The 16,944-nt window shown below is 39.2% G+C and overlaps 1 protein-coding gene across 2 annotated transcripts in view; it reads right to left on the bottom strand.

Moving 5' to 3' along the window:
- Window positions 1–517: 517 nt before the first annotated feature.
- The window catches only part of ALG5 (ALG5 dolichyl-phosphate beta-glucosyltransferase), a 39,117-nt gene continuing 22,690 nt past the window's right edge, over window positions 518–16,944 (bottom strand). Inside the window, exons 8-11 of one of the 2 annotated variants that reach the window (XM_075592084.1) lie at window positions 15,589–15,636; window positions 12,816–12,967; window positions 2,518–2,603; window positions 518–1,666 (exon numbers count right to left, since the gene is read on the bottom strand). In XM_075592084.1, coding sequence (XP_075448199.1) covers window positions 1,551–1,666; window positions 2,518–2,603; window positions 12,816–12,967; window positions 15,589–15,636 — 402 coding nt within the window. In that variant the 3' untranslated portion in view covers window positions 518–1,550. The remainder of the gene's footprint in view (window positions 1,667–2,517; window positions 2,604–12,815; window positions 12,968–15,588; window positions 15,637–16,944) is intronic. The other variant, XM_075592085.1, reaches the window with a different exon arrangement.

Genomic DNA, 16,944 nt, shown 5'->3' with positions numbered 1-16,944 from the left:
TCAGGTATGCTCAACTCCAGTCCTCAAGCCACCCCCCCAACAGGTCAGGTTTTCAAGATATCCCTGCTGAAGCACAGGGGGTGAAATCAGAGGCTCAGTCGAAGACTGCACTACCTGTGCGGAAGCAGGGACTGATTAAACCACCTGTGCTGAAGCTGGGATATCCTCAAAACCCAACCTGGGGTAAAATACACAGGAAACAAAAATGGGGATCCACGGCACTCCAATAAGTAAAATAATTTAATCAGCCCAAAAAAACATTAAAAAGAGCAAAGTTGCAGACCAACAATGGCCTCTCTTCTCTCAAGCTCCTAGAAAAGGGCTTACGGTTAAGTTTTAAAATTGTTGTTAACTAAAAAGTGGAAAGACCCTAAAAGTGATTGACATAGGTTAAAATTTTATTCATTGTACACAACTCAATTAAAATAAAATTTTGCTGGTCGAATTTATTTTCATTTGAAATAATATCCCATATTATATAAGAAAAAATAAAAATAAAAAAAATCAAAGCTCGATATATAATATAGCCAAAATACAATGCTTTATTTTTAAATCAAAGGTCAAGTAAAATGTCACATACAGTACAACGGTCACAAATAAGAAATGTACCAATTAGGTACACCTTTATGTTTTAAGTGTACTTTTCTTTTGTGTGGCTGAAACGCTACTACAAATGAGTCTACTTAAAAAATGTTTGTATGAATTGTCAATTTGTGTGATATATACATCTTTTAACATCTTTGTATTTCCAAGTGATTTACATAAAACTATATAAGATCTCAGTAATCACCAGTTGTATAATTTGACAGTCATCTGACACAGTATACCTGAATGCTCTATGGTCTTGCTGTATGTTACATTCAATGACATATGTATTTCTTTAAATAACAGATTTATTCATGGCAGCTACCTGTGCCACATTGACCAAGTTCATGATCAAAATACGTTCTTCATACAGATAATTATGTTACACAGAATATAATATTTTCATTAAAGTAATAAGCCAATTGGTTTAAATGTTACTGGTTTTTTCCCAACCAGAAGCGAATTGTCTCTAAGAAACATAATATTTTCGGAATTGGAGCCTTTTGTAGATTAAGAAAAACATTAAAAAAAAAAAAAAAAATACAGTGACATGCACTTTTTTTTATTTTATACATTGAATTTTGTTCCTTTAAAAGGAAATTGCAGGTGTTGAATCAACAACATGTAAACATTGCGAGATCGTCCAGCCTGTCATGTATTCATCAATATTATGAAACCCACGTTTTGTTTTTATAAGGATGATAGATCATAACAGATCTATTCTTTAAAATGAATTTACCTTATGCACATAACTTTTTATGAAGGAATGATATACAGGTACATGTATTTCAGCACTATTGAAAGAGACTGTAAAATAAAGGTTCTCACAGCAGATCAAAGATAAGAAACCGTTTAATAATGGCATGTTTGTACCAGCACCTTCCCCCAATTCTTCACCTCATAACAAGTTCATAGTTCTCATGCTATGATATGTACAACAACAGAATAAAGTGCGGGGTAATGACCTAATTCAATTTTCCAGTTGTATCAAGCTTCCAGACACCAGTTAGATATCGTAGTCGTATAAAAAGTAGGTCTCTTCCCATCTGCAACCAGCTCCAGAAAGGCACCAGTTTAGATCCTACATGTAACGAAAAAATAATTAGTACTATCTATAAATCTACTGTGTATAGACATAGACCATTCACCAGTTTTAGTGACCTGTCTGTTTCACCACTAACAATATTAGACAGATCTAAGTCAGCCTAAGTGACATCTGCCAACGCCACCACCAAGGCACCAGGACCACATGGCGTTGAGGACGCTGCAGGCTGCCAGACGGCTGGGACACTGTTTCTAATCTACATGCCGATTTAAAGACTGTCTGGTAATTGCAACATAGTTGCTGACACATTTTACCACTGTATGGTGATGTTTCCATCATTGCAGCCACATGCTGATTTTAAGACTCTTTTGGTAATTGCAACAGTTGCTGGCTTTTATATCCAACTTTGTGTGATTTTGTTATCTATACTGCAATTATTTGCTGTTCAACATTAAAAAAGTACTGCACTATTATGGTATTTATGTGTGCTCTTCTGCCCCCTGTTTTATTAGGCAGATCTAAGCTGTCAAAATAGCCATGTAAATGTACAAGTAGAATGGAACTATACATTTCAAACCAACCATAAATTCACTAAGATCAGCCTCATCAATGATGATGCAGCCTGCAAATGTATCAAAAGCAATGCAGATTTTCAGGTTGTAATGGCTAAATATGCCACTATAGTCTTAGAGACCGGTATACTTCTATGTTTAGCACTCGTTAAGAGCCATGACAAATTTCTGTTGCTTTAAGTACACTTCATTTATCCTGTAGCACACATAACGTATCGCAACCTATAAAGATTCCAGTGCTCCCAGGAGCTTTGCATTGTTCAGAATCACAGCGATCATCCGTAAGGTATTAGTGTTCTATTGGCATTTACTGACCTTCAATTTCTGTCCAGTTTACTGCAACCTCTGCAACTGGGATATTTAGGCACTGAGCTATATATAGGAGTTCCACATCAAACGCCCTGTGTAAACAGGAGATAAAAAAATACATTGATTTGTGCTTCAGAAAGGCTACTGCAGTTGTCATTAAACCTCAATGCTGATATAATTTAACAAACTCGCTCATCTGTTCAGAACACAATGAATGTTGGTTACATCAATACACGGTATTCTTAAGAATTTGCTCATGTTACTTTACAACCCCAATCAAATAATAACAAAAAAAAAAAACACATGTTCAAAGATATTGCATTGTTTCCCCCCACCCCCCTTCATCTTCTAGCAAATGTGCAACTATTGGCAAACAGCAATGAGATAAAGATCACTGTTTTATAGTAACAGTATGGTAGACAGGGTATGGTGACAATATAATTAGACTGTTCACAGAGTAAAAGGTACAGTTCTCGAAAGAATGGCCTATTCGAAGTGTTATGAGGAGTAGGTGTATTTTCGGAGTTAAGGTGAGTGAATGAAGTATGTGTATATCGTAGAGTTAATGTGTATGAGTGTGTATTTGTGTTAGGCTAATTGTATGTATTTGTGTGCTAATCATTCACATAGGGAAAACCCAGGAAGAACATATCCTGCACTGCTACCGCGTGTGTCAAGAACCAGGTTATATCTAGACGGAATAAATCATTTTGAGTGGACACAGACCGCAATTAAGATGTCACGCCAAATCCTAACATTTTGTTAATATAATTTCTATTTTTACTAGAATAGACCATTAACATGTGTTTAGGTCATCTGCCAGCTTCTGTGGACCAATGAGAAAGATAGGAGTGGGTACTGTCTAAGGTGAATTTTTTTTTTTAAGACCTTGCATTCACATACATTATTTGGCATGTTAGTGTGGCACTGCTCTTTCTGCCAATTTGCAGAAATGCTCAACTTCCCACAAGGAAAAATAGGAACACTGAAAGAACACACACCAATCTCCTGAAATACCACCACTTATCACAACTGTGTGTTAAACACAATAAAAATACTGGTCTGTGAACAGTAAGTTGGTTAGTTGTAAACTCTTCCCTCTTATGCACTCAGGGTGAATTTCCTCTGTATTAGTTATGTGGCCTTATAACATTGTATCGTTTAAATCCCCAATAATTTGGCAAAATGTGTTCCCAGTTTCCCAAGCATGAGAAATAGGTAAAATAACCAACACACACACACACACTACTACTTCTGTAATTGTTCATAGGTACTGAGAATCCCGAGAATAAACGATTTTTTACTTTATCCTAGCATATTCTAGGGAAATAATCTGTGCAACCAACTTGGAAAACTGCAGCTACAGTATGCAAAAATAATGGCACAGTTATGTATTCATATTGCAAATGGACAAAAGGAAGACAACAAAAACACCCCTCTAAAAATAAGCAAGGCACACCATAAAAATCTGAAATCTTCTCCTGAAAATATGTACTATTTCGAAAAATGATTCCGAGAAGGTGCACTCACGACTAACAGCAAACTGCCGTGGGTGCTCAGTCACAGCGAATGGTGCGTTGCACAAACACAGCCGAGGGCCTAAGCACACAGATGAATAAGGAGCGGCACTCCACCTCAGCTTTACAGGCACGACGAGCTGGCTGCCCGGCATGCAAGGATACAAAGTAGTTGCCTCGCTGTCTCACTTCCTACTACCGCACATGGATAGAAGCACTCGTAGCTCCGCATGCGCAAGCGCTCTGCTACTCGGGAGCAAGGGAAGAAACAGCTGACCAGCAATGCAGCTGAGAGGAGCTTGCATGATGACTTATTAGGGGATAGTGACTACTTCTACACGTTTGAGAGTAAATACCAGTCCTGTTGTGACAGTCCAAATACAGTCCTTGGGATGATGAATGGTGATGATTCTCACCTCAGCAGTGCATATGTGAAAAAAGAGAAAGAGAAATAATAGTGCAGTAAATCAACACAGGGGGGGGGGGGTGATCACAGATATTGACAAAAAACAACAAACAAGACATACAAACATATAACACTAGTACGGCCTAAATATTAATAAAAAGCATATTTATTGATGTGGAAATGTGCATAAACCGCATCCGGAGGGGTAAAATTGCAACCCTACTCACAAAATGCTGGAAAGGTACAGGCAGATCTGCTGTAAGCAGCTGGGCTCTCAAGATGGCGACCGGAGCACTTGTGCTGGCGTCCACACGTGACTAGGAAGCCAGGCAGATGACTCAGATGACGAGGCCTCTGGGCGGACGTGACGTCACCCCCGTTGTGTATTCTCCACCGGCTCACAGGACTCCAGTCCTCATCAGCAGCCGCAATATCGCCGTACCTCGGTTCAAAACACTAGTTGGAGACTGCAGAGTTTCTCCTTTGGAACTGCAGAACTTCAAGTCTGCAGTTCCAAAGGAGAAACTCTGCAGTCTCCAACTAGTGTTTTGAACCGAGGTACAGCGATATTGCGGCTGCTGATGAGGACTGGAGGACTGGAGTCCTGTGAGCCGGTGGAGAATACACAACGGGGGTGACGTCACGTCCGCCCAGAGGCCTCGTCATCTGAGTCAGCTGCCTGGCTTCCTAGTCACGTGTGGACGCCAGCACAAGTGCTCCGGTCGCCATCTTGAGAGCCCAGCTGCTTACAGCAGATCTGCCTGTACCTTTCCAGCATTTTGTGAGTAGGGTTGCAATTTTACCCCTCCGGATGCGGTTTATGCACATTTCCACATCAATAAATATGCTTTTTATTAATATTTAGGCCGTGCTAGTGTTATATGTTTGTATGTCTTGTTTGTTGTTTTTTGTCAATATCTGTGATCACCCCCCCCCCCCCCCCTGTGTTGATTTACTGCACTATTATTTCTCTTTCTCTTTTTTCACATATGCACTGCTGAGGTGAGAATCATCACCATTCATCATCCCAAGGACTGTATTTGGACTGTCACAACAGGACTGGTATTTACCCTCTTTGGCGCCGGTTAACCCCTTTGTTTCATCTGTTTCCCTGACTGGTTGTACCACCAGTCATTCACCTGGCTGCCTGAACATTTATTCATCAGTATCCCTAGCGCTGTTTTGCACCTATTCCTTTTTTCTGTACTTCTACACGTTTCACACTCACGTGCTTCATCAGGTATCCTTTTCAAATGGAGGCTCGATTAGATATATCAATTGGACACTGATATCTAGAGATATCAAAGAGGAGCTCAATTTGGGGGTGTTATCTTTAATATGGACCATTGGGATAGCACATTCATAAGTAGACTTCGTAATATGCTACCAAGTCTACACAATATGACCACTAGATCACCATGTATGACTGATAAATGTGTTCATACTCTGTCCTTATGTCTGCATTATGAGTACCATATATGCCACGGTTAACAGTGATCCCCGGGATTTTAAGTAATTTCTGGTGACGTCACACTAGGCCTCTAGGAGTCTTTCTACTGTTAGTGTTGATATACACCTGGAGGATTTATTCCATTTACATTTCCCTGGCCACAACCATGTGGATGCTGTCCATATCTATATTTGACAAGTGACAGGCATCTCCGTTTATACTCATATTGACACACCATCTGTCAAGGTAGCTGCAATAGGGGTATGCGATCCTATTCTAGATACATAGTATCAATCCCCAATTACTTAGGTCTATACATATAAACTTCTTGCTCTAGACCTTTAAGGGTTGGTATCAGACTTGTGTCCATTGTCATGATCATGTACAATTATGCAGGTTGAACATCAGCAATCACTTTAATAAATATAGTGTGCACTACAAGGCAATATTATATAAAGTTTAATTCATCCATCATTTCAGTTACACTTTTAGCTTTAAGTATATGTGCTACAGTAAAGTATAACCACAAATGGCTTTGATGGTACACATTTTACCAACTTAATTAACACTTAAAAAAAGCCTCAATACCTTTCATACAGTGGCATCATTCATAACAAAGTTTGTGTTTTTTTATGCTAGGAAAGGCCAAACATGTAATGGAATATGCCCGAAACACATATTACCAAGACAGCAATGTTTAGTTAAAAATCACAACTCAACTGTTGAAGACAGAAGCAAGGTTAAAATGTAGAAAATGCCCACACTGCATTAGTCCGGAGTGGAGAATGTTAACACACTGCTAGTAAAGCTAAATATATATCCCTCTTCTAGGAGGTAATGAGGGGGGCGGGGAGGTCACAGCTGGGGGTACATGTTATGACTTATTATTATTTTTAAAAAGAGGATCTAGCAATTGCCCCTTCCTGATATATTTGCTCTCATCTGTATGTATTATCCGTCATTAGCAAATATTTGATTCTTTATATATAGAATTTAAACACATTACACAGCTACTAACTACTAGTTTTCATCATAGATAATTGGCCAATACAAACACATTCTGAAATGTCTTTTAATCGTCTCATGCTAGAATGTGTATACTACTCAATAGAGTGCAAATGTTTTAAAGCTGCAGACCAAGCAATATCCTACGTGTATTTTTTTTTAAATAAATCAGTTCTGTACTATGAGAAAATACTTGTAGCATTTTTTTAAACAGCGCTGAATTACATTTTTAATGTATTATAATGTAACTAGTCCTTTTTGTTTCTATAGCAACCATTTACAACGTCACAGATACCGAGCCAATACTCCTGCAGCCATTTAGTGAACCCCCGAGCCAAATATTCGCCGATCGATCACAGGAGAACGGATTGATCAGCAACTCGGCTAATTAATTATTGTGTGGATTGCATTGATGCACATATTAATGGAGAGAAAAACAAACACAAAAACAGAAGCTGAGGCTGCTGTTTTAAAGGGGGCAATCTCTCTTAGGAACAATGTGAATTAATGGCAGTGCTATGTTTAAATGTTGGTGCTGAACACCCTTTTAAAACAAAGCTTTGCCGTGCTCCTTATTTGCAGTATTTTCTTTGAAGGCTATTTCCGAGTCTTAAAAAAAGTACAATGTTAATTTCCCCTATTTTCCTTGTTGTTTGTGAAGTAATTGAGGAAATCATTACAAGATAAATTTAAAAAAGTGTTTTTAAAAAAACGCACACTTTAAAAAAAAAAAAAAAAAATCAGTTGTCTAGTATTAGATCATACTTACTGTATTTTTTTTTTAATTCCCCCTCCATCACTCTTGATGCCATTTTTTAATGTATTCCGTTTCTATAGAAGCCACCTAGAAAGGCATAATACAGGCAGCCATACTGTGAACCTGGTGAAGAACCTTCACTGATCTGTAGGTTTAGATTTTTATTGAATTGTGGGTCAAGTAAAATAATTTATTACAATATGAGGTGTGCACCCTCTTGTTTTTCTATAGTACAATTTTGGAACGTCTGGGTTGCATCCTTTTGGAAGAGAGCAGCACCCTCTTGACTTGATTTTATCTGCCTGGTTATCATTTTAAGATATGTATATTCAATTTATGTGTGGTACTATCTGATACTATTTTATTGTGATACTTGCTATTTATTTTGGCTTTTTTGTGAGCCTGCCACACTGGTTGAGCGCCCGATGCTGAGACTTTAAAAAAAAAAAAATACATACAGTGGTATAGATACTGTATATACATACACACAGTTTTTTTTGTTTCTCACCCCCCCTTCACTAGTTGAACCTTTGGAGATTATTTATAATACTCCTTTATCTGTGTAATTAGCGTATTTTAATAGGTTATATTTGTCTAAGATTAATTAACACACAAACCCAGCAAGCTCAAACGCCCACACCCACCTAATCTTGACTATATGTAATGCCACATAGAGTGCCACTGGGCTGTGGCACATGAATATAGCAAATGACAGGGGGTGCCCAGTGCTACATCCAAATGACAAAACATACAAGGTAATAATTACAAGAAATAATGCTTCAGTACTAATAATAATGCTAATAATAATAAAATATGTTTTTTTAGTTAGATATTTTGGCCAAAGCATCATAAGCTTGACGATTTTGTGTGCAAGCTTATGATGCTTTGGCCAAAATATCTAACTAAAAAAACATATTTTATTATTATTAGTATTAGCATTATTATTAGTACTGAAGCATTATTTCTTGTAATTATTACCATGTATGTTTTGTCATTTGGATGTAGCACTGGGCACCCCCTGTCGTTTGCTATATATTTGTCTAAGGAAGTTAATTATTTTGATAACTTGTTTATATATTTGCTTTGTATGTGATGCACATCACAAAGAAATGACCATCGTTTGACAAAGCTGATACTCAGCTGGATTTCAAGGGTTATCAAAAATCCAAGACGACAAAAAGTAAGATGGGAAGAAAAAAAAATCAGAAAGTTTGTGGGAGGAACGTGGATTAAAGAGGCTACAACTGCAGTACCTCGAGAATCATTGGGCAGGCCGTCATCCAGCAGTGGATCGACAAGGAATAAATTATGATCTAAAAAGGAGTGGCTGGCTAGCTGCATATATTGAAATTTGGAAAGGACTGGGTTACAAAATTCACAAATCATTGTACATCATTATTTAACCGAAAACAGAAAACCGTGAGCCTTTCATAATTAAATATGTGAAAATTAAGCAGAGATAAGACCACCAAATAACAATAGTGCTGTTATTGTGTGTTATAACGGACATCTTTTCAACGAAAATACCAAGGGTTTTACCTGTTGATTATTGCTGATAATGTTTACAAAGATTTCAAAAGGAGCGATGTGAACTTCAATGAAAGCTGCTATTAAAGGGTGACTTTATAGTAAGACTAGCAGCTGCGTTTATGCCAGCAACTGGTGCAGTTGCTCTGTAAAGGCTGATATTGCAACCACAATCATTTATTTCATCCCACATCAAAGCACAGCTGTTCTTAAAGCCAGAAGTGGCGTCATGGCATATCCTGGGGGAACCGGCAATAACTACCTCCAACGATATAAATAATTAATTTAGAATCCTGTTTTGGAAGGATCTGAAAATTTGACAAACGATTACTGATAAGCAAGGTGCTACACGGCAGGTTTACAGTGGCGAGAAGAAGTTGGTGAACCCCAATGATAATTACGGAAATTCCACAGTTTTTCCATGATAACCTTCTTGTATCAAAACCAGTCTTTTCTTAAATATACAATTATATGTCTTTTGAAACAAAATGATGTATGAATTAGACAAACAATGAATAATTAAGTCAGGGTATGTGCAAAAGCAAGAGAAACCCTGGTTTTATCAGCTAAATTAAAGGGAATAAATAGAATCGGGTATTTAAATAATTTGATAGATCTTGAGGGGTCAGTTTGGGAGGCCCCATCCTATATAAAGAACAGAAACTTTGTGTTTGGTCTTCAACATTCAGGTGTGTAAACACGTCATGTGACTATCAATATAAATCTCTGAGGACCTCAGAAAAGCAGTTATTGATGCTCATCAGTCTGGAACGGGTTACAAAACTATTTCTAAAGATTTGGGGCTCCACGAATCCACTTTCAGACAGATAGTCTAGAAATGGAGAAAGTTCAAGATCAAAGATACTCTACCCAGGAGCGGTCGTCCTACCAAAATCAGTCCAAGAACAAACCAGCAAATAATCCAGGATGTCGCAAAGAACCCCAGAGTAACAGCCAAGAATCTGCAGTCCATTGTCGCCATGGCTAATGTGACTGTTCATGACAACTAATAGAAAAATACTGAACAAGAATGGTGTTCATGGAAGCATAGTGAGGAGAAGTACTGATCTCTAAAAAGAACATTGCTGATGATGATTCACAAGACTTCAGGAACAATGTTCTCAGGCCAGACGAAAACCAAACACTACGTTCAAATAGGAGAACTTCATCCCAACTGTCAATGATGGTGGTGGGAGCGTGATGGTTTGGGGCTGGTTTGCCGCCTCAGGACCTGGACAGCATGCACAACCATGAATTTTATATTGCATCAGAAGATTCTAGAGGAGAATGTCAGGCCATCCGTCCGTGAGCTGAAGCTGAACCAAATGTGGGTCATAAGTTGAAGCAGCTCTGTAAGGAGGAATGGGCCAAAATTCCTCAAAACCGATGCAAGAGACTGACCAGCAGTTACAGGAAATGCTTAGTTGAAGCGATTGCTGCTCAAGAGGGTGCTGCCAGGTACTGAATCTAAAGGTTCACATACGGTTATTGAATGTTGAATCTTTTGTGGATAAATGTTGATAAAGTATAATTTTTGTGTCATTTATTTGATCAGATTATCTTTATCTATTATTAGGACTTAGATGACGATCTAACAATATTTTAGGTTTGAAATATGTGAAATTTGTAAGGGGTTCACAAAGTTTTCTTGCCACTTTATGTTAACAGCGTCTTAACAGTGCAATTTTTTGCTCTGTAATGTTTGTATTGTCAACAAACACAAATGTATTTGGTCTCTACACAGATTTGTTCTTGTGCTAGACATCCATGAGGAAACAAAATGTTTTTAGGAGAAATTAGTTAGGGTTCTTGGGAGGTGGGGATGACAATGACTGTTTATTTGAACTAAAATGCTACATCTTCCTCTGCTCATCATGTAGGTCTGCAGTATTTTTTTCCAAATGAAAGGTCTACATTTTTAATAGTACGTAACCTAAGCTAGTACGAGTGTTTTTATATTCTGCCCCAAGCAAAAATAATCACAAATAAAAATGTTTGAATTTTTTTTTTTACATTATAACCCTTATCCAATAAGCGGTGAGATGTGCCGTTGAAGAGTTCAGCTCCATGCAAGTGAATGAGACTAAAAACTTCTCCAGTACATGGAGCGGACTCGCGCATACTGAATAAAGCCTTAAGAGCATTTTTCACATGCAACCCAATGCCCCGGGGCAGGTCTATTATTTAAAGTAACATTTAAAAAGACATTTCAAAAGGTGGTATAAACCCTAGTAAGATTTGTACATAGAAATCAGCAGGCAATCAGTACAAGGAGACACCAGGTCTTACAATCAGTGAAACATATTTAACATTACCTAGAAATGTAACCTATAGACATAATGGACCAATGTAGAAAAAAATTAAAAACACTTTCTAACGAAGATATGGCAAAAAGACAACACTGCATGAGATCACAAATTATGTGATCAGGATCAGGATGAAGGAGGAAAGTAGAGGAGCATTTCGATGTAAATAACCCCCCCCCTTTTATCAGCATTGGGTCTCATCTCCCAGGGAAACTTTGGTTCCCGAGATACTTACCAGGAAAGGGGCCACGGCATGTCATGATGGTTTAAAATCACCGTCACATGGGCCAATAGGAAGCCACGACGAATTACGTTGCCACTTCCTATTTGTCCGCATGATGTGGGAGATATAAACCTCCATTTCGTTTACCCTGGAGGGAAGGCCCCTGCACCACTTTCCCCGGTACGTATCTTGGGATCCAGGGCGGAAATTAACCCAGTTCAGCTGCAGAGACTTCCTGCTTCGTATACATCTTGGGGGGCAGGGGGCAGAAGAGAGGGGCATATACTCATCACACAGTGCTGGGTGCATTGTCAGTGCTCTAAGAGAAAAAAAGACGCAAGAGCTTTTAAAAATAGTAACATTTAAATTCAAACAAAATCAATGCCTCAAGAATCTAAAAATGTTGTTTGTAATTAAGATTGTAACATAATGCAATGACATTAAAGGACAACGAGAGTTCATTATATAAAAATAAATAAAAAAATTAATCGCGAAGCGCGCTTTCGAGACCTCACAGGCATTTCCTTTAATACAAATTAAGATGAAACCTGTCCGAGTTCACAAGCCGTTTTTTTTTTTTTGCAAGCCTTGGTCGGGATTTATCAGTGATGCGGAATACCACTCCCATTCTGGTCAATGGCAGTTACCTACAGAATGGGTGCATTACCCCTCATCGCGTGTTACTGCACTGTGATCCCACGTTATGCATTTACAGAGGAAGCAGGCATTATTACACCTGCTTGCGCGCGCAATAAAGCATGTTAGCCCTACCCCTTTTACGCTCACGGCTTATGCCTTTACAATAGCGTCTGCTCCCGCTGGTGTGTTGTCCTGCTGCAACGCGCCAGCAATAAGGGCTGTTACATCTGTATATCTAGTTGTATAGTGCCATCCATGTACATAGCACTTTACAGCATTAATACATGTGACATAATAGGAATAAGATCTTCAGACATAAAAGTAAAACATTAGTAAAAGCAGGCCCTGCCCCGGAGAGCTCACAAGTGATCTGACATTCAAGTCAATGACACTGGATCGCAGTGTGTTAACCTGTACCAGAGGATAGTGATCTTTCCCTATTTCCCATCAAATTGAATAACGTGGGGGACTCACCAGCGGTCAATGTGAAGAGCTGAAAATGTGCGTAACGCAGCCTCTCTTGTAAACAACTTGAACCCACACTGCGTGTCTTTCACTCCACGGACGCACAGAAACCACACGAGGAAGTGGAAGCCGTACATGAGAAAAGTTCTGAACATAGAACGCTGACAAATACAGATTTATATTAGAATACAAATGTTTGGGGAACTCTTCTGAAATATCTTAATACAGGTTCTAATTTAAGAAATACACATTATTACACCTGACAAAGAAAGATATATAGATATAGAGATGAATATTTTGATTTAATAACACACTAACAGTGTCATATTCAGTCATATTGCAATAATGGGATGAGCCAACAATATAAATACAGTATAAACAATTATTATTAGGGAAACAATAGAGCAGGTTGGCCATCTATGAAACCATTGATAATGCATTAGTATTAAACACAACAATGTGTTATTAGTAAGTGAAATAATGCCTGCTTTCAGAATTGGGTTAAGTCTATTCTTGCATTCTAACAAACATCATATTCTTACCAAGCCAGCTATACAAAAGCATTTATTCCAGAGTACAGAGGAATGATACAATAATTAATACCACAGTAAAGTCAAAGTAAGCTACGAGGATCAATTTTATTGCACCCAATTCAAAATCAGAGCATCTTGCACTGTAAGGAAACACACGGACACCAAAAGCATAGAAAAGGCTAAAATCTTTGCAGAGTTATTATCAAACAAACACAACAAAAAGTAATTGGCAATAAAAAAAATAAACAAATTAAAAAAAGCCACAAACAAGACTTTTTTTTAGTTTCTCCGTACATTATGTTTCCTTTTCAGTAAGGTTTTGAAACTGTGAGTGGTGTCAATTGTTTTGCTCTTATAACCAAAGTCCAATCCCCCTAAGGACATCATCATAATCATAGTCCGAGGCTGAGTCCCCGTTGGCGCTGAGCACGCTGGCACACAAAGCATGCGAGCAGAGTTTCCTGCGTCTGCTCGCGCCCGCGGGGGGGGGTGGAGGGGGTCGGCATTGCCGAATAGTTGAGCGAGCGGGAAAGTTAATTTTTTTATTTACCTAAGCGCTGGTGAGCGTGTGTGCACGCGCATACCCGCGGGCGCATCGCGTGAGCAGGGACTTGCATATATATAAATATAAAATATATATGCAAGTCACCTCGCCAAGCACCGCCCGCTCAGCGCCAGCGGGGACTCAGCCTAAAGTAAACGAATGGCAGCCAGCACCACCAAAGCAAAATAGAAAACTATAAAAAATGAACAAGGGGTGGGTAAAAATAAGGGTCCCTGTCAACCCTGAATATAATCACAGTACACACAATGCAGGCAGCCCGCACTCAACCAAGAAAACTATAACAAACTTATCTTCAATCAATATATTTTATATTAGTAGAAATATGCGTATGAAGTAAAAACTACTATCATAATATAACAATGAAAAGTGACAAAAACAAACATGGTAACACACCAGTCTCCAGAGCGGACACTATCATGGCATTCAAAAAGACCAACATATACATACAGCCCATATGAATCTCTCATTCACCGTGATTAGAACCTAATTTTTACTTCATATGCATTTTTCTACTAATATAAAATATATTGATTGAAGATAAGTTTGTCATAGTTGTCTTGGTTGAGTGCGGGCTGCCTACATTGTGTACCATCATCATAACTCCCTCACACTGCCTCACAAATAAGACACCAGAAAGCAGACTGAGAAGGCACTTTGCCTGTGGCAATGCTTGCTACATCCTATGCAAGGTATCAATCATTAAGATTTAACATAAACATGCCACCTATATAGAGTTGTTTTAGCAACAAGGTGTTATCATGTACAGTACAGAGTTACTCACAAAAATAGCACTGTCAAGAAGTAACCAAGAACAGATCCTGTGCATTGGAAGATAAACTGTCTTTTTTTTGTTTAAAACAAGCACACTAGAGAAGAAAATACATAAAAGCCGTGTATCATTTTGCTCAGCAATCTGCAGTTACATTAAGCACTATAAACTTTTAAAAAGATGGTGCTACAAGTAATTTATCATACACACATAGATTTTATATCGTAACTCTGCTAACCTAGGCATCAATACCAATCAGTTATGCTAGAAACATTGCAGAAAATATGATCGGCCTCTAGGGACCGTGATCCTAAAAGGCACTCTGCAAACCCAGAGGATGCGTTAGGAAGAGTTGTAAACTGAACACAATATCCCGCTCCCCCAAAACTAACAGAGGTGCACACACACACACACACACACACACACACACACACACACACACACACACACACACACACACACACACACACACACACACACACACACACACACACACACACCTCCTCTCAGCCTAACGGACATTTTACATTAAGTAGCACTTAAGTGTTTAAACCAGGGGTGACCAACTCCAGTCCTCAAGGACCACCAACAGGTCAGGTTTTAAGGATATCCCAGCTTCAGCACAGGTAGCTCAATTGAACCACCTGTGCTGAAGCTGGGATATTCTTAAAACCTGACCTGTTGGTGGTCCTTGAGGACTGGAGTTAGCCACCCCTGGTTTAAACCGAATAAATAATCTGTTATTGTCCAAAATAGGTCAGTGGTTGTAGAGGCCTCCAGTTTCATCGTCAAAGCACAAAACGTAACATTGAGTGATTTACGAAATGTCACCAGCACCGGCGATGCGATTACTCTCTCAATAATAGAGGCTGCCTATTACTTTCTTCTGGCTCCGACTATCCCTTCAGCAAATACCTCGGGAACCACGGGGCCCCCAGAGCTGATCCACGGTCTCACCACGTCCTGTTCAGGCAATAGAAAAATAATATTTTTTTATCTAATTATATCTATCTATCTATCTATTAAAGACTGCTGCTTTAACAATCTGGGTGCCCCAAACCATAGCTTCCTCATCATGGGGTCTGGTACCCCTTCATGTAGGAGCCGAGATATGCCATTTGCTAGTTTTTATGGAGAGACTGCGTTGTGCGGGATCAGGCCGGCTGTCCCGAGGAGAGGTCACATGATCAAGCAGTGCCAGAAGGGCTGTGGCCCTCTAGTGGTTGTAGCCCTTCCGGCACGCAAAGGTTTAAAGGGTAATTCTAACAGGGAGTTAAGAAAAACTTTGCTTCCTTAGGCCAGGAGCACACACAGCGCTACGCGGCGCCATGTGGCTGCATGCGCGCCTTCGTCTGCTGGGCGAAGTGTGAACATCTCCAGCAGACGGAATGATCGGCGGGCGGGCAAGCGGCAGATAAGTACATTTAATGCGGGGGAGCGGGCGGGCGGCGGAATAAATAATGTGGGAATTGAGAGCGTAATTGTGTATGTGCGTGTGTGAGAGTGTGTGTGTGCAGGGAGCTTCCGAGTCTGTTCACTTTCAGCAGCCAATGCATTGATTGGCTGCTGAAACTGACGTCACGCTGCTGCAGCCTGGAATAACAGTTTTGAAAGACTCCAGCTACAGCAGCAGCAGCAGCAGCAACAGCGATGACGCCGTGCTTCGCAGCCAATGGTAGTTTCAACAATGAACACTACCATTGGCCGCCAGGGGTCAGTGACGAACGCGCGCGCACACGTCGTGTAGTTCTGTGTGTGCTCAAGTCCTTAGACAGGATTTAATCCCTCCTAAAGTAACTGTTGAATGTAGTTTTATCTTGCAAAAAAAGGAATAGGTTTTGCTTCTCTCCGGGAAACAGTTACTTATGTTTATCTGTTGGACTACTGATGGCATCACAAATTACTTTTCAAATAAAGAACAGAGAAAGCAATTTACACCACAATTTACCGGTGACTTTGGGGACTGGCAAACAGTGTTATCACCAAAAGACATTAGATAAAGATTGTACAAACTCCCCGACCTCTTACTATAGAAATGTTGCATACTGTATGTATTTTAAAACAATGTTTAAAATGTCAATGTCCAATTTCTTTAAAACAAATGTGTTAAATAAGCTACATTTAACAGCCCGGTGCTTTTAGTTTCCTTTTGTCCTAGGAATGACTGTCCCTTCAAATCTTGCCCCATGCCTTTTTATTCTCTGATAGAGATGAGAACTTTTGGAAATACAAAAAGAAAAGTATTATGTACAATGTTTTATCTTCAACAAA

The sequence above is a fragment of the Ascaphus truei genome, chromosome 3, assembly GCF_040206685.1.
Source record: "Ascaphus truei isolate aAscTru1 chromosome 3, aAscTru1.hap1, whole genome shotgun sequence".
Classification (NCBI taxonomy): Eukaryota; Metazoa; Chordata; class Amphibia; order Anura; family Ascaphidae; genus Ascaphus; species Ascaphus truei.
This window is presented reverse-complemented; position numbering and strand designations above follow the sequence as displayed.